Raw genomic sequence first — 19,094 nt, 5'->3', positions numbered from 1 at the left:
AACTTCTTCTTCATCCCTCACCCAACACATAGAATTATTTCACTCACTCTGGACCCCTTATCAAGGGAGTCTTAACTTAGCTCTTTCCCTTTCGCTTGCTTGCTTCTAAGAAAAGGAAAATTGGTTCAATAACACATCCACTCGACTATTACTTGTTTTGGCGATGTGTGGAAAATCCCCCTCCCCCCTTTCAGAATCACTGAATCCCTTAACTGAATAGGGCAGAAACAGACCCCTGAATCCTTCACCTGGCTGCAATCCTGCCAAGAAACCTGTGCCTGCAGGATCATAAATCGCCCATTAAAAAATCTGCCATGTTCTAATACATAAGGAAAGGTACTGATCTGTACAATGTTTATGCTTTGGCCATGCTACAGTGAGCTTCCTGACTGTAAAGGTTTCAAAAACTGAAGTCCTAGAGAGAGATTTATTTCATAGAGATATTAACTGAATGATGCCAGGTTTCTATTTTGGTCTTTCCCTTTACTGCAGGACCCAATGTTGCTGCAGCTGTGTTGATAACCCTTGCAGTCTTGCTGGGGGTACTGAGAGTTGCAATGTGGTGAGTTGCTTAGCATTTGCAGGATTGAACAATGGCAGAATTAGGAAGATCATTTAGGCTATTGAACCCAAACTTATTGCTCAGCACAGGTATTAAATCAATGCATCCTGAACAGATGTTTGCTTGGACAATCCAGCAAAGAGATGCACATTACCTCTCTGGGAAATAGATTCAATTATTGATCATTCTTGCCATTTCCCTCTACATTCAGAAATTTGCTTTCTTACAGCTTTAGTATCCAATTTTCATTCTCCTGTAATACATTTCAGGTATATCCAAAGCCCTATCTTATATCAACCATCCCCTCCCTGAAATCTCCTTAATAATATACCCAGTTCCTTCCATTTAACTTCTGTTGCATTCTCTGAACCCAGAGGTTTGAACCCTTCTTAATATGCAAGACCAAGATCTGGACTCCATTCTCCATTCTGGTGGGGAATCACCCATACTTACCATTCTGTGTATTGTGTATGTGGGTAAATCGGTTTATTGCAACTTGACATCCTCCAGCTGTTGGGAATGTTACACTTGGGTGCTAAGTTGGAAGAAACTCATGCAGAAAACCAATTGCTCTGAGCTTGGGGAAATCAGGCACTGCAATTGCCTAGTTAATGTTTGAGAGTGAGCTACTGGTTCAATGAACATCTGATGAAATCTGAATACTTCCACAATTTGATAAAGCATTTTTATTGCAGACCTGTTTTATACAGGGTTACAACGGCAATTAGGACTGCTAAATGATGCAGTCATAATATGTGACATCACTTGACTGCACTGCTTAGCATCATAAAACCAGGATCACATGGGTTGTTAAGCGAGGACCTGACATGACTGCAAGGACTATGGGGGTGGTACTATGGAGTGTGGGTGAGTCCCACAGGGAAGTGGGTGGGCACTACAGAGCATAGGCAGGCAATAAAGTGGCAGGAATGGGAGCAACTTGAGACTTCTTGGCAGCTTCTCCATTGACTTTGCTTAGGGAAGCTAGCAGGGAAAGTCACAAGTGGAGATTATATAACTACAGGGCAGTGCAAAATGTTGTAATTGGGGGGCGGTTGCCAAGTGCCCAAACTGTGGTATTTGACCTTGGGGACATGGCAACAGGCCCAACTTCATGGAGTGCTTGCAAGTCCCCACTGTCTTAACTTTGGCTGCTGAACCAGTGGTCATAACCCAAGGACTACCTGTAGCACTGTTGGGCATGTGAATGGGACCATGCCCACGAACCTGGCAGTACTTCCGCTGTTCAATTTAACTCACGGCCTAGAATGGAGCAGTTTAAGGCTGCACTCACAAGTCCTCCATGCTGCAGGTACTGCTGTCGTAAAAAGACATAAAAAGAAACTGAATCACAAGATGAAGACGATGATGATAAAGACAATGAAGATGATGGTAAAGATGGTTCAGAAACTTCAGAAAGCTCAGAAAAATCAGAAGAGGCTGCCCTAATTTCTCCAGTAGCAGACTACCCAAGACCCCCTGCAATCAACATGCCTAGTCCTCCAAAATTATAACCAGCCCAGTCTTCCAGAACTCAACATCCCAAGCCCTCCTAGCTTCTAATGATGCCCAAAATTAAACTGTTTACAGTAGGAAAATAAGTGGAATTATTTCTCCTCACTCTGCAACATCTTTCCACCTGCAGCTTCACAGCAGTGTGTAAGTCAGGGCAGCCTCAAGAGAACCAACACATTTTCAGATGGAAAACTCACAGTCATGAATCAGAAAGTAATTAATGGCAGATTGAGCCAATAATAGTGACCTAGTCTTTCAATCATGTACACATGCTTGACTCAGGAGGATCTTAGGGCTACCATGATACCTTCTGTGAGGGGAGAGCTATATCCATTGGAAAGTTGCAAGTAATAAGGTCTAGGAATGGGCTTGAAGGCCTCACTGTACCAAAGTTTTAAACTAACATAATTGCAAACTGTACCAGACACATTTCTAATGTGCTGACGTGTGTGCTGTGTTTTCTGCAAAGTGTGTAATTGTACGGATATATTTAGAGCAGGAAGAATGAGATGGTGGGAAATGAGGAACTGAAAGTAACAAGTGTCTGAAGCTTCAAATGTACACGGGTGTTTACAAAAACTTTGAATGGTCAATAAATGAACTGCTTGTAAGCAAGTCATGTGAAAAGACCTGTTTTATGACTTTTGTGGTAATTGAGCTTCATTCAGAACAATCTCAAGCCACATTATGGGCTTCAAGCTGTGATTTGTCATCATTGTGATGATTATGGTTTACAGCTCATGAAAACCTCAAATCCACAATCTCAGAAAATTAGAATATTACATGCAATCAATAAAATAAGGATTGTACATAGACAATATCGGACCTCTGAAAAGTATAAGCATGCCTATGTACTCAGTACTTGGTTTGGGCCCCTTTTGCAGCAATTACTGCCTCAATGCAGCATGGCATGGAAGCTATCAGCCTGAGGCACTGTTGAGGTGTTATGGAAGACCAGGATGTTTCAATAGCAGCCTTCAGGTCTTCTGCATTGTTCGGTCTCATGTCTCTCATCTTTCTCTTGGCAATGCCCCATAGATTCTCTATGGGGTTCAGGTCAGGCGAGTTTGCTGGCCAATCAAGCACAGTAATCCCACGGTCACTGAACCAGGTTTTGGTGCTTTTAGCAGTGTGGGCAGGTGCCAAGTCCTGCTGGAAAATGAAGTCAGCATCCACATAAAGCTCGTCTGTGGAAGGAAGCATGAAGTGCTCCAAAATCTCCTGGTAGACATCCAACTTCTTTTGCAATTACCTTTTGAGGCTTTCCCTCCTTATGGAGGGTGTCAATGATGGTTTTCTGCACAACTGTCAGGTCAGCAGTCTTTCCCATGATTGTGATTCCTACTGAACCAGACTGAGAGACCATTTAAAGGCTCAGGAACCCTTTGCAGGTGTTATGGCTTAATTAGCTGATTAGAGTGGGACACTTTGAGCCTAGAATATTGCACCTTTTCACAATATTCTAATTTTCTGAGATTGTGGATTTGGGGTTTTCATGAGCTGCAAGCCATAATCATCACAATTATGACAAATCACAGCTTGAATTATCTTGCTTTGCATGTAATGAGTCTATCTCATATATTAGTTTCACCTTTTAAGTTGCATTACTGAAATAAATGAACTTTTGCACATATTCTAATTTTTCAAGTTTCACCTGTAGGTTATAGCTTAGCATGTTGTATGAACCTTACCAACTTATTATTCAAGAAACACAATCATTCCAAGTGTATTTTAGTGACAGCAATAGGAGCATTTCTGCAATGCTCTTTATCTTCAGGAATACGTTTTTGAAAAGAACCCCATACACTCCCCACCACCCCACCCCCAGTCTGAATGACATCTGGAAGCATGTTTTGCTTTGATTAGACCTTTCACGCTGGCCCTCCTAAATCAAGATACAGGTAGCCCTCATCTTATGACTGTCATGGAGCCTGTTTATTACGGTCTTAGTAAAACAGGCTGGTCATATCACCGACTTTGATATTACAGTCTTTTTTGCTGCAGTTGCTAAGCGAACACCATGGTCATTAAGTGAAGCAATGATTTGCTGTGAGTATGGTTTTGCCAAAAACCAGAACTAAGTGCCAGTTTTTGGCAAAGCCATTGTAAAAGGCAGTCCTGTGGCCATGAGAGGTCGCAAGCGACCATAAATGCAACCCAAACGCCTGAAGTTCGGTCATGTGATTGCAGGGGTGGGTGGATAATGACCATCATAACTTCAAATCCCAGTCATAAATCAAGGACTATCTGTAGAATGTTTTTTTTTTCTTTTGGAAGGAGGCTTTGCTGCTGCTTTGTTTGCACGGAGAGGGCAACTTCATATCCTTGTCACTTGTGTAGCCACGCAACCTTGGCTTAACCAGTCTCTTTCCTTGCTTCTTCCACCAGCTCCAAACCCAAGAAGTTTGTAAGGCACACAAAGGGGAAGAGTCATTCAGGAGGGGCTCACTGCTTGTCAAACACACAACATACTTAGTTGGGCTGTTCTCTAGATCTTCCGGACTACTGACTGCCATCCATGGAAGCCTTGTGATGGGAAAGGCCAGTCACAGCAGTCAGAATGCAGTATTGCGGGCTAAATCTGCTGACTGCCAGCAATTTGATCCTCACCGGCTCAAGGTTGATTCAGCCTTCCATCCATTCGAGGTCGGTAAAATGAGGACCCAGATTGTAGTGGGGCAATATGCTGACTCTGTAAACTGCTTAGAGATGGCTATAAAACACTGTGAAGTGGTATATACTGTACATCTAAGTGCTATTGCTAAACGAAGCACCCCAACACTCCCTCCGCAGCCATTTTCCATACAAAGCAAATCTCAAAGTGGCCAAAGCCTTTGGGTGGCATAGAAGAATTTCTATTTATTTCATTTCATTAATAGCATTTTTTCCTGAAGCATACCAGAATCAATTAGGAACCTAGGAAGGAGAAATGGAGGGGGGGGAAGGAGGGATGGGACTGAGCCAAGGGCAAGGGTCACACACAGCTAAATCACTCCCCACCCACCAACAAATGACACAATGATTCAAATATACTGGATTGGGGGGGGGGAACCCCAGCATGATTGGGGGGGGGGGCAGGGAGGCATAGGAAACACATTCCAATAATTTATTTGGAGGGGGAGAAAAGAAAGGCCAAACAAATTGTCCTGGGTGCTAATGAGTGCCCCTCCCTAACATCAAAGAGGAATTTAGAAAAGCAGCAACACATGCACACATACTCACAAACACACACAGCCATGACTCCCTTCCCCCACAAGCTGCTGCTGCTGCTGCTGTAGCAGGGGTAAAAGTGACCATCCAACATCTCCTGTCCCTCCCTCTGTTCCCCCCACCCGTCCGAAGAAAATTCGAGGCTCTTTTGGAGTTGCGCTGGTTGAAGTACAGGTCTCTTGTCTGACTGTGCATCTGAGAAATGGTACTTTCCTGGTGGGCCACAGGGCGTCCAACCCCCAAAGACAGGGAAGGACGCTGCCATGCATGCCGTGTCTGGAAGGCCACTGAGCCAGAGGCAGGAAGAGCTTCTCAACTCTGCTGGCCACCAAGCCCCACAATTTTCAGTATATTCCTTGGTCTCCTTGGTTGAGTTGGCCGTGGCCCATAGACCAGGACAGAGAATTTTAGATCCTGCTGTTCCAAAATCCAGCAGGGGCTTCTGTCTTTCAGGCCTTCCAAGACACGGGGCAAGAAAGCCTTTCAAGTCTAGTCATGGTCCAGTGTGGGAAGTTCTGCCTTTAAAGCCTTTCTAGCATATCAGAACGCCCAGCCTTCAGCGGCTTCCAGATTCCCCTTCACAGTAGGTTGCATTGAGTATTTCAAGGTCCTCCCCACTGTTGACCCACTCAATGTGTTCGCAAGATCCTGCATTTCTTGCAAAAAGATATTCTTTCGGGATCCAACGTTTGCAGAAAGTGGGTGTACGAGGGGTAGAGGCCTAGGAGCAAGACCTAGTTCTGGTCTCTGGCATTAAGTTAGTGGCATCTCAATTGTTCCTGTTTACCCACACACACATTACCCCCTACTTCCTCAGGAGGAAAAAAAATCCCCAAGAAACAGAAAAACTGGTCCCAGCTAAGGGGTTGTGGGGAGAGAGGGAGGTTGAAGAAGAGGCAACAAACATTCAGAAGGGAAGGAAGGGGAGTATCTAAGGGGAAAAACATTAATTTAAAAGGTTGTGTCTTCATTTCCCCAAATAATTTCATCTGGAACATCACAGTGGTAGGGAGTTAGCAATTTCCCTTTCTTCTATCTTTCCACAAAGGAGAAGACAGCGATTGATGAACAAATTTGCAGAAAGACTCTCCTGACCTCCCAACATGGGGGTGGAGGGCCTGCAAGGACTTGGGTCCCTCCCTTTCCTTCCACCTCCCTTCCACCACAATCCAGCTGCTCCTGCTTGGTGGCTGCCGTTGGAAGGGCCCCACTGCTAATGAAGAACACAGGGCAAAAGGGGACGTTTGGGTGGTCAACACCGGGCCAAAGGTCCCCCAGTTATAGCAAAAAGGGGTTGGTGCTCCCCAGGGTGGAGGCCGAAGTGCTGCTGGGAACAACGCCGGCAGGGGGCAGGCTCTGAGGGGGCAGCCCCATGGCAGGGAGCCCCAGAGATGGAACAGCCGCCAAGGGCTGCACCACCGCCATGGGGGAAATGGACGCTAAGGGCATCCCAGGAGCCATGGGGGATATGGAGACAATTGGAGCTGTGGCAGGAAACACTGGTTGCGCTGGCTGGGGCAACGGAAGAACTGGACTGACACGGAGCTGATTGAGTGACAGCGGGGTGGATGCCGCTGCCTGGAATGGATTGGTGGCCAACGCAGATGGGGCGGGAACTGAACCTGCAGCAGGCAAGAAAACAGAAAAGAAAGTATCATTACAGAGAACCCCAGAGGGCCTCCTTCTGGCCTAAAAACCCCAGAGGTTTGGCTATTGGGGGAGTTGCTTAACCCTGTCAGAGGTCCACACATCTTCAAGTTGCCAAGGCTGAGGAACACTGTTCTAATGCATCCTCTAGAAATATTATTTCTCAACCCTGACATCTAGAATATGTGTGGAGTTCAACTCCCAGAATTCCTGAGCCAGCATGCTGCCTGGGGTATTTTGGGAGTTGAAGTCCACACATTGTTGCCAAGCTTGAGAAACACCACTCTAGAAGGTTCTACCTGTTAGTCTGGCCCTGCTTAGTGCCAGCAAACTCTGCTCTATGAATAAACCTTCACATAGTTTTCCCCAATCGGGCACCCATCCAGATAAAGAAATTTTTATTTTTCTAGTCTTACAACCTTTATTTCCTACTGATCCTTTAGATGCTCAAGATGACACGCATGGAGTCATTCATTACATAGCCACAGCAACCCTTTGAGGTAGGCTGGATTGAGAGACCGTGACTGACTCAGTTATCCAGTAAGCCCTAAAGTGAAGTGGGAACTTGAATCTTATTCTCTACACTCAAAACCTGAACCACTACTTTGAAATATTTTTGGCAATCACACCCCATAATTCCCATACCAGCTGAGAACAATAATTAACATTTTATCAGGCAGTCAAATTGGGATAAAGCTGCTTCAAAAAAGAATTTACATTTTATTTATTTGTATCTCACCTTTATTATTTTTACAAATAACTCAAGGGGGTGAACATATCCAACATATCTTCCCTCCTATTTTCCCCACATCATCATCCCTGTGAGGTGGGTTGGGCTGAGAGACCATGACTGGCCCAAAGTCACACAGCCGGCTTTCATGTCTAAGGCAGAGCTAGAACTCATAGTCTCCTGGTGATTGGCCCAAATCACCCACCTGGTTTTCATGGCTAAGGTGGGACTATAATTCAAAGTCTCCTAGTGACTGGGCCAAAGTTACCCAGCTGTGTTTCATGGCTAAGGCAGAACTTGAACTCACAGACTCTTGCTTTTTAACCACTAGACCAAACTGGCTAGTCCAATTTCAGTGTTGCTTATACAGGTAGTCCTCAACTTACAACAGTTTCTTTAGTGACTGTTCAAAGTTACAACGACACTGGAAAAAGTGACTTATGACCATTCTCACACTTCTGACCATTGCAGCATCCCCAAGGTCACGTGATTTACATTGAAATGCTTGACAACTGGTTCATATTTATGACGGTTGCAGTGTCCCAGGGTCATGTGATCACATTTTGCGACCTTCTGACAAGCAAAGTCAATGGGGGAAGCCAGATTCACTTAACAATCATGTTACTAATTTAACAACTGCAGTGATTCATTTAACAAAAAAAGTTGTAAAGTGGGACAAAACTCACTTAAACAAATTTCTCACTTAGCAACATAAATTCTGGGCTCAATTGTGGTCGTAAATCGAGGACTATCTGTAATTAGATGATTCATTTTGATTTCTATCTCAGTGAAATCAGTGCAAAGGAACTGATTTCCTACACTTCAAACCAAGTCTCCTTGAGCACAGCAATGTAGGAGCCCCTTTATTTGCTCTAACCCACCCTGACACCCTAAAGCATACAAACCCTTACCAGGGGGGAGGAAGGGGTTTGAAGCCTTGGTGCTGCTGTATGGAGCAGCAGGTTTGCTGACCAGAGATTCCAGATCAACGAGGGCTGCATTGGGACCCAGGAACGACTCAGGGGTTTTACACATCGGCTTGCAGGTCTCTGGCAGTGACCCAGCCACAGCAGTCATATCAAAAGCATTGGGGCTGTCCTTGCCACTGTCAGCCTGAGAAAAAGGGACCTCCCCTGCTAAGAGGGACAGTTCACCTGTGGAACAAGAAATGAGAGACAGAGGAGGGGTGGAAGGGAGGAGTAAAAATCCAGAAGCACAGAGAATATGGACAAAAAACACAGACTCCATTTTAGACAGGGCAATTCGTTGGGCATGTAAGGAATTGTGCTTAGTTTATGGCTGTCCACAATCATTTTGCCCTCATCCCCAAAACCACAAACAACCTTCCCTTCCCCAGATTTTAGTTTTTTTGTTAATTAAAGTATTAAATTATTTCCCCATCTCTTTTAAACCACATGCAAGAACATGTAGTTTGGAAATCCAAGGTCCAAACAAGATTAGAGGAGATAGGGAGGGAGAGAATCAAAGGGAGGAGCATGCAAATTCACTCCCATGCCAGGTGAGTTAGAGGTCATCTAGTCCACAAACCACAGGCCTGGTCAGGTTAGAGGTAAGGAAGGTTAGAGCTGTGTTTCTCAAGCATGGCAAACTTGAAGATGTGTGGACTTCAATTCCCAGAATTCTGGGAGGTGAAGTCCACACATCTTCAAGCTGCCATGGTTGAAAAACACACTGAGGTGGAGTATTAGGAACCATGCCTAGGAAAGGGACGGGGGTGGGGGGCAAGGCTAACCTGTGCTACTTCCAGATTTGGGCACTGCTGGATGCAGGCTGCCAAATCAGAGAATTCATCCCTGTCCCCGTCATCAAACTGCTCAAAGCCTCTGGCAGCTGGGAGAGGAACAGGGCACAAGAGGAAGGATGGGGCAGAAGGTTTAGCTGGGAGCAGGACGAGTTATGAATTAGGAGTCCTTCCCCTTCAGCTGACCCAGTGAGAAATACTGGCCTCTCTGCCTCCCTTTTTCCCAGCACTTGGTCCCCAAGCCCCTACTGCTCGTTTCATCCTTACCTGCCATGCTGTTGGTGCTAGGGGTAGAAGGGGAGGCCCCCCAGGGATCTGAAAAAGTGGACGCTGGAGCCCAAGGATCAGGAGCAGGCTGTCCTTGGGATGTTGGAGCCGTGCTGGATGACCATGGGTCTGTGGGTGGTGCTGTTGTAGGCACCACAGAAGTCCCACCTGGGAAGAAAATAAACCATGCCAGAGATGGAATTCGAGAACTGCCTGTCCAGCAGTGATGGCGTGTTTAGATCCGAGTGGACAAGGAAAACACAGCAGGGTTTTGAGGGGTGAGGTGGCCAAAATAATGCTAGATCACTGGAAGCTTTTTGGGGGGTATATGTTTTATTTGCAGTTTTTCTTTAACAACCAACATTTTTGTGGACAGTGTAATGACTGTGTTAACATATTTTTCACACAGTGCTCACAGTAATAATACAATTGCATATACAGAATGTTTATCTTCCAACTGCTAACCTTAATGTGCTCATTGTAATTATATTATTTTATATACTTAGTAACTCATAACATTTTAATATTATAGATCTCACTCAGTGTTCCAGCACATTTTCAATGTCGACTTTTTATAAACACCACTAAAACCAGTTGTCAGTAAGATTTAATCAGTCCCAAGATTATATCTCTAAGTCCCCTGAATTTATAGTCCTTGGAAACTATATTTTCCATATTTTTTCCATCCTGTTAATCATACCTTTAGATATACCTAGTCCTAGTCTTCCATCTCCTAATCTTAATATGTCTGTATTTATAATAAATTCTTATATATGTGTGTGTGTGTGTGTGTGTGTGTGTGTGTGTGTATGTGTATGTGTATGTATATGTATATGTATATATGTATATACTGTTTTTTGTTCTGTCAAAGCACCTGGTCTGCCCAAACATGGGAGGGAGCATACTGCTTCCCTTTCGCCTTTCAGCCCCACTCCAGAAGCCTTCCAGGCAGTCGCTTACATGACAAACCATTTTGTGCTACATTTTTGCTGATAAAGAGTTCGAATCCTGTTAGATTAGATCTGTACTAGTCTCCCTTCTTTTCTTTATCAGCAATACACACACACATACACACACACACACATTTTCAATATTGTTACTATATTGCAAAATATTGTTTCTCTATCCATCATCTTTCAGCCTTTTAGAATTTTATCATTTATTGATTTTTTTGTGATTCTTTTATGTTTCTCTCTTGGAAACTTATATGCCTTTCTAACATTTTTACACAAACTGAGCTCAGTAAATATTTCCCAGCATCCAAATTGCCTACTAAGATAAAGTCAAGGTCAGGCAGCTTTCCAGATGTTGTTTACTTTCTCATTACTTTCCCTTGAATTTTATACAATGCAGTAATCGTCTTCCTCCAGTAGATGGCTCCCCTGCTCCCAATTCCAGGGTTCCACAGAATGTAAAAAACCAGAAACAGCTGATTGTCATCCAGTCAGGGGAGTTAGAGATAAAGTTTAGAAAAGCAATTTCTCCTAATAGTCACTTTTCACAACATTGTTTGGCTTTCCCAGGCTTTCTATGTTTTAAATCATCCTTTAGGTTTTTCTTTTACTTCTAAATCTTTAATCTTTAATCTTCATCTTTAGTTTTTAGTCTTTAATCTTTCTCCATAAATCCAATCACCACTTTTTTAATGTTTGGAGATCATTTTTGAAACTTTTAACTTAGGTTAAATCTCTAAGGTAACAGTTGGAAATTTTCTCACCCAGTTTCACTGCTCTGTCCACACACCGCTCCAGCACAAGATCTTAGTGTCCCAGTTGTCCCAGCTTGTGACTCACCAAAAATGGCCGTCATCCCTGCTGCTGTTCAGGAGAGTTTTCTTTGGATCAACGAGGAAATTGCAGTTTCCTCGCGATCAACGAAGCGCCTCTCCTTTCTTCACCACCTCTCCAGGGCAGCTTAACCCCATAGGGTCTCCCAGCAAGCAGTTGCCGGCAGCATTTAACAGACCCCGGCAGAGCTCTGCTATTTTCCAGCCGTTCTCGCCACGACATCAACCGGAAGTCCACTGCAAGCTTTTAAGGAGAGATTGAACAGACATTTGTCCAGAATGTGTAGATCTCCTGCTTGGCCTCACAGTGGTTTGAACTAGAAGACCTTCGACATCTCTCCTAACTCTGTTATTCTGCACTCTGTATTGCAATGCAGGAGAGCATGCTTTCCTTTCCACTGGCGACAGACCTTCAAACTGCAGAGGTTTAACTCAAGCAAAGGAAATGGCTTCCCTGTTAGATAGATTGATGCATCTATCTCAACCTCCTGACTAGAAGTGGCTCACAGAAAAGAAAAAGCAGTAATTGAAAATAAGCCAACATGGCTTCCAAAAGGTGAGTGATCCCCTGAACCTTTTGGAGTTTTGCGAAGATGGGAATACGCATGTGGACAAGATACCTAGTAGATATTGTGTACTTGGATTTTCAAAAAGTGCTCACCAAGGGTCTTGAGCAGGAGTCTTCAAATGTGGCAAATTGAAGACTTGTAGACTTCAACTTCCAGAATTCCTCAACCAGCCTTGCTGGCTGAGGAATTCTGGGAATTGAAGTCCATAAGTCTTCAAGTTGACATGTTTGGAAGACCCCCTGATCTTGAGCAAAGTCAGTCAGCTTCCATGGGTTAAGACTGTAGATACACTCAGGGACTGGGAGCTGGTTAAAAAACGAAATAAGTGGTAAAAATAAATGGGCAAATCTCAAATGTGCAAAGATGTGCAAAGCATCTGCCCTCCAGCAACAGGTGCTGGGACCAACACTTTTTGTTTGAGATTCCAATGATCTGGAACTAGGGCTAAGCATTGAAGTGGCTCTGTTTGCTGATGACATCAAACCATTCAGAGCTTGATGTTAAATCAAGAGTTTTCAGAGGGTTCCCAATTTGGAGACAAATGGGCTTTCAAAGAGCAAATGCAGGTACGTGTAATTAAATTAAAGGGATGTGTGTTGGGTGTACTATATACTTTCTGATCGACAAGCTCAGCGTCTTAGCCACTGAGCCACCATGTCCCTATATATATACATCAGAGGTTGGTTGCTCTCGGTTTGGCCTGGACTGGGCAAACCGGTAGTGGCGGCGGCAGAAGGCTCCGCCCATCCACCTGGAAGCTTCTGCGCATGCGCAGAAGTGTCATGCACACGCGCACACGTGTGAACCAATAGTAAAAAAAATGGAAACCTACCACTGATATACATATATATGTATATGCATATGTGTCAACTTGTAAAGCATGTCCATGCCTGTTATCAAGTTGACATTGGAGGAGAGGAGGGAGAGAATTCCATGCTTACCTTCAACTAGGGTCGGATCTCAGATTTCTACAGCAGGCGCGTGAGGCGCGAAATTTTACAACCTGCTGAAGCACTTCGTTGGTGAATGTGATTTATGACACAGACTGAGGGGAGAGGAGACACAGGGGTAAAGTTCAGCCACCATTAAACGGAAATCAGATCTGACTCCACGGCAGGCATTGACAAAAATGTTGCTCCTAATAAATGACTGGATTTCTTTTGAACTTTGGCTCAAGGATCGTAAATTAATTAGGGTATCTTTTGGAAACCTGACAGATAGTCAGATCTAACTTTTAAAATCTATCAAGATTACCGGGTTTCCTGAATCCCGGACTCTCCAATCGCTCCCTGATATTTGGGGTGCTTGGAGGGAAACTCAGGCAACCATGGCAGAGGGCGGACTATCCGAAGAGAGCCTGATTGCAGCGGGAGGAGTGCAGCCAGCTCCAGACATCACAGCTCCAGACATCAAAGCTGAGATGCCTTTCCCAGTGGCAGACGCAAGAAGGGATGCCTACTGGTGGAAATTAGCCCCTAAAGCAGCTTAAGTTGAGTTCCCTTACCCCAATGATCAGAAAAAGGGAAGGGTCCTGAGCGAGCTGGCAAGGGTGGACTGGATGTGGGACTGGGAACAAGCCAGGCTCCCAAAGCCCCAGATGCAATCCCTGGGGAGTGCAATAGAGCAACTGAGGGAGGATTTTGACCGGACCACCCTTCGTGATGAGGGGCCATCATGCCACCCAAAAGAGAGGGGAGGGACATCCGATCCTGTTGAAGGGAGGAGATGCAGACTGAAGCGCAGACCCCCTCTTCCACCCCATAGAAGGAGAGGGAGCCCGAAACTGCAACCAGTGCCTCTCCCATGCAGCAGGCAGACTGCCCAGGGCAGACAACCCCCTCCCTCTCTCCGAACTAGAGGTGAAGAAGATGGCCAGCCATATCAAGCGCAAGAATACAGAGGCTGACAAGAGGTGGGAGGAGTAGGGCTGAACGACCCACCCCGATTTAGGGGAAAGTTTGACAGGGACACAGACCAGCTAGCTCTATTCCTTGATTCAGCTGATATCCACCTAGAACGCTATGGGCACCTCTACCCATCCCCCAGAGCCATGGTGAATACCATGGCAGAGGGGCTAGAGGGAGAAGAAAGGGAATGGTTAGCAGCCCTCCACAAGAGAAGATCTCCCCAACTGCAAGACATAGATGACTTCCTACAACTGCTAGAGGCCAGATTTGAGGAGGTGGAGGAGGACCCATATGCAGAAGAGGAACTCAGCAACCTAAAGCAGAGGGGCCGCCCCATCAAAGACCACATCCGTGAATTTAGGAGGGTCATTGGGAGGCTACCCCCTTTACCAGAGCGGCTGCTGGTGCATTTTTTCAGAACCAGCCTGGACAAGCAAATTGCCCAGGTAACCTCGTACCGGGACATCCCAAATCGACTCTCTGAGTGGTTCTGAATCGATAGCGGACTGCGCACAAACAACATGAGAAAGCAAGCGGACACAAAAGAGAGAGGTCAACCTGACCTGAAATTGCCCTGCCGACGGGGAACCACAGCACCGCAGCGGGCCCTGAGACCAGCCCTCCCTCGAAGTCTGCTGAAATGCTACAGATGCAAGGGGATGGGTAACATGGCATCTGCATGCTCAACCCCGAAACCAAGGCCAGACCCACCACCCAGGGCACGACCAGAACGGGGCCCCAAACGGGCCACCAACACGTCCTGGAAAGCTCTCCAGGCTGCAGACGCCCCTTCCCCCTCAGGCAAAAGGGGTGGAACCCCAGGCAACGATGACCAGTCACCCGAATCCTATGACAGCGAGGACGAGGGAGAAAATGACCCCATGATGAGTGAACCAATTCATCCTTTCCTTTTTCCAATACACCTCAAAGCCCCAGAAACAGGAAGTCGGGCGATTTTTAAGCCGTAATAGACTCAGGCTGCACTAGATGCTTGATCAACCTGACCACAGTCCTGAAACTGAGTTAGAGCAAGCGGATCAATAGGAAATAATTCAATTCGTAATAGCCCCCAAAATGACGGATGTAGTCATACTGGGACTTTCCTGGCTAGACAAGTGGGGACCAACCATCTGGTGGCAAGGAGGTACCCGCAGACCTAAGATAGCAAGGGGCCCCAACCCCTCCCATGCTAGCAAGCAGAAACAACACCCACACAGGGAACCCTCCAAAAGAGCCCACCAGAACAACTGGCAGCCACATCCGACAAAACCCTAGAGGCCAAACAGATTCCTAGGGAACATCAGGACCTCGCAGAAGTATTCAGTGAGACTGAGTGCGATGTTCTGCCCCCCCACAGTGAGGCAGACTGTGCCATCGAAATCATCCCCGGGACAAAACTACCCAAGCCCAAACTGTACGCCATGACACCCTGGGAAATGCACGAAATGCGTAAATACATAGAAAAAAACCTAGCAAGGGGGTTCATCGAACCAGCCAAGTCACGGGTCGCAGCGCCAGTCCTCTTCAAAGAAATAAATGATGGAACTATGAGATTGTGTGAGGGATCAATGCCATGTGCGTACACAACCTATACCTCCTCCCCCTCATGAAGGACATGCTATCTCACCTGGCCAAGGGAAAAGTCTTCACCAAACTAGACTACCAAATACGGATCAGGGAGGGAGATGAGTGGAAAACAGCGTTCAACTGCCCCCTAGGGAGCTTTCAATTCAAAGTGATGCCTTTCGGACTGCAGGGAGCCCCTGCGGTATTCATGCAGTTAATAAACGAGGTGCTGCACGAGCACCTCTACAAAGGGGTCCTTGTCTACTTGCATGATATTCTTCTCTACACTGAGACCATGGATGACCACATACCCCTGGTCCACTAAGTACTGGAAAAACTTCTGGCAGCCAACCTGTACGTCAAGGTATCAAAATGCAAATTCCACCATGCACGGCTAGACTACCTGGGCTACCGAGTGTCAAATGAGGGAATAGAGATGGACCCAGCCAAAGTACAAGCCGTCCTAGGCTGGCAACCCCCTCGCCCCCACAGACAGCTACAAAGCTTCCTAGGGTTCGCGAACTTCTACAGACAATTCATCCCCTCCTTTGCAAACATTGCCAAAACCATGATGGATCTCCTAAAGACAGGGAGCCCAGGAGTGAAACCTCACCCGGGACAACCTCTACAGTGGGACCTAACCTGCCAAGAGGCATTCGAAACACTAAAATAAATGTTTGCAAAGGAACCGGTGATGAAACATCCAGACCCAGAACAACCCTTTGTTATCCAAGCAGATGCCAGCGATGTGGCAGTGGGAGCAGTGCTACTCCAAAGAAACAGCCAAGGAAACCTACAGCCGTGTGCATACACCTCCCGCAAGCTCATGGGCACAGAGAAACGGTGGGCTGCATGGGAAAAGGAGGCTTTCGCGGTGAGATGGGCACTGCTAACCTGGTGACACATGCTGGAAGGGGGCCAGAAACTGTTTGAAGTCTGGATTGACCACAAAAATCTGGAGGCACTCAGGACCCCACGGAAACTATCACCCAAAAAAGTCCGATTGGCTCAATACTTCAACCATTTCGACTTTGTTTTAAAGCACATTCCAGGGGGGAGGAAGTTTTTAGCTGACACCCTCTCCTGCATGCCCCAGTACAAATGTGAATGGGAGCAGGTGGTGGACACCATCATTCCCCCTACTCAAATAGCTGCCCAAGTGACCACCAGACGACAACGCTGTCACCGGAAAGACCAACCAGCAAGCTACCTAACCATGAGACTCAAAACCGGACTGTTAGCAGACCCCTGGTTCCTAGACAACCAACACATCTTGACAAAAAGAGATGACCTAGCATGGAAGGGGACGAAACTCTATGTTCCGGAAACCCTACGCACCCTAATTTTCCAGAGGAGCCACAACACCAAACCGGCAGGCCACTTTGGGTTCCTAAAGACTTTACACTTAGCCCGGAGGCAGTTCTGGTGGCCCGGCATAAAGAAAGATGTGGACAGTTACGTGAAAAGTTGCACCAGCTGCGCCACAATGAAGAGCCGACTGGAAAACCCCCTCGGACTGCTGCAACCGGTAGCAGAGCCAATGAGGCCGTGGGAGATCGCAATGGACTTTATAGTAGAGTTGCCGAAAAGTGGGGGAAACAAAGTGACTTGGATTGTAATAGCCCTGTTCTACAAATAGGCACATTTCATACCATGCAGCGGACTACCGTCAGCTCACAAGCTGGCCAAACTGTTCATGAAGCACTTCTACCGCCTGCATGGAGTACCTCGAAGAATTATCTCAGAGGGGTCCAGTTCACGGCTAAGTTCTGGAGGGAGTTCCTGCGGTCCATTGGGTCATCCCAGGGCCTTAGCTCGGCTTTTCACCCAAGCACGAATGGGGGGACAGAGAGACTGAACGCCATGGTAGAGCAGTATCCGAGGTGCTACGTGAACTATCAGCAGTCCAATTGGGCAGACCTTCTATCTTTTGCTGAAGTCGCGTACAATAATGCTGTTCACAGTAGCACAGGACTAACGCCGTTCAAAGTAGTGAGCGGCATGGACTTCGTCCCAATGCCTGAGTATTCAAGGGATCCCCCTCCTCAGTCAGCTTGACTGATTGGATGTCAATGCTAAAAGCAACCTGGGAGAATGTCAAAAAAGCACTGGCTAAACTGGTACAAACCTATAAGAAACAGGCAGATAAACACCGAGCTCCGCAACGGCCAATCTGGGTGGGAGAGAAGGTTTACCTCTCCACAAAATATTTGAGGCTAAGACTCCCTAGCAAGAAACTGGGACCAAAGTTTGTGGGACCATTCCCCATAGTAAAGATCATCAACCCAGTCACAGTGCAATTGAAACTGCCCCGACTGCTAGGGAAGATACACCTGGTATTCCATAGTAGCCTCTTAAAACCTGTGGTCAGATCCACTCTGAGACCACTACCCCGGGAGCCTCCGGGCCCTGTGGTCATAGGGGACCAAACCCATTATGAGGTGCAATGAATCTTTGATTTGAGGTGGCACAGGAGATAACTCCAGTACTTAATCAAGTGGAAGGGCTACCCCTTGTCAGAGACATCTTGGGTAAAGAGTAGAAATATCCAGGCTGATCGCCTTATAGAAAGATTCCATGAAAAAAATCCAAACAAGCCTGGGTGGAGGACGTAGCCTTAAACCATATACTTTAACTCAAATTGTTTTTGCTTCGCACAGGTTGCTTTTGGAAAGTGAGGGGAGTCATATGTCAACTCCCAGCATTGCCATGGGAGACAAGGAGGGGGAGTGCATTCCACACATACTGTTGACTGGAGTCGGATCTCAGATTACTGCAGCCGGCCTGGGAGGGGTGCATCTTATAGGGGAATGTGATCTATAACACAGACTGAGTGGAGGGAAGGAACAGGGGTAAAGGTCAGCAATAAGTCAAACAAAGCATAGACTTGACTGCGAACAGATCTTGCCTAATGGTGTTCCTAATAAATGACTAATTTTTGCATTGAACCTTGACTCGATGCTCATGAATCAATTAGGGCATTTTTAGGAAATCTCACACGCTACTTGGAACATCATATATTTTAAGAAGGTACTTGGTTGATACCTAGAACGCTGTCTGCAACCCGTATCAACCATTAGCACCAGTCAATGGTATTTGTGATACATTTTTGAATGTTCAGTTGACTGAGTTTCATATTTAATGTTTCATGTTTAATGAATAAAGTATAATAATAATAATGTAATTACCATATTTTTCAGAGTATACGATGCACCAGAGTATAAGACGCTTCAAGATTTTGAAGAGGCCCAAAACCGAGCAAAAAACGGCCTGTTTTTTGCAAAAATGGGCCCGTTTTTGTCAAAAAAGGCCATGCATAGCCTTTAGGAGGCTTATAGAGTGCTCCTGGGGGTTGGGGGATGGGGAAATTGAGCAAACAACGGCCTGTTTTCTGTTCATTTCTGCCCTCCCAGCTCCCAGGAGCACTCTGAAAGCCTCCTAAATGCTATACATGGCCATTTTGGTGAAGGGGGTGGGGTTTTGGGAGGCAAAAAAATGCTGCACTCAGTGTATAAGATGCAACCAGATTTTCAGACTCTTTTCTGAGGGAAAAAGGTGCATCTTATACTCTGA

The 19,094-nt window shown here is 46.1% G+C and overlaps 1 protein-coding gene across 12 annotated transcripts in view; it reads right to left on the bottom strand.

The window, feature by feature from the left end:
- Positions 1-2,916: 2,916 nt before the first annotated feature.
- LOC309400524 (epsin-1-like) overlaps positions 2,917-19,094 on the bottom strand; it is a 174,452-nt gene continuing 158,274 nt past the window's right edge. For 8 of the 12 annotated variants that reach the window (XM_081969082.1, XM_081969077.1, XM_081969081.1 and 5 more), the window contains 3 exons: positions 9,694-9,861; positions 8,576-8,818; positions 2,918-6,909 (listed from right to left, as the gene is read on the bottom strand). In XM_081969082.1, coding sequence (XP_081825208.1) covers positions 6,566-6,909; positions 8,576-8,818; positions 9,694-9,861 — 755 coding nt within the window. In that variant the 3' untranslated portion in view covers positions 2,918-6,565. Of the gene's footprint in view, positions 6,910-8,575; positions 8,819-9,693; positions 9,862-19,094 lie in introns of all 12 variants that reach the window. The other 4 variants (XM_081969088.1, XM_081969078.1, XM_081969079.1 and 1 more) reach the window with 3 other exon arrangements.

This window comes from Natrix helvetica, assembly GCF_964273705.1.
Source record: "Natrix helvetica genome assembly, chromosome: W".
Lineage (NCBI taxonomy): Eukaryota > Metazoa > Chordata > Lepidosauria > Squamata > Natricidae > Natrix > Natrix helvetica.
The sequence above is the reverse complement of the archived record's forward strand: the minus strand, read 5'-3'. Positions and strand labels throughout refer to the sequence as shown.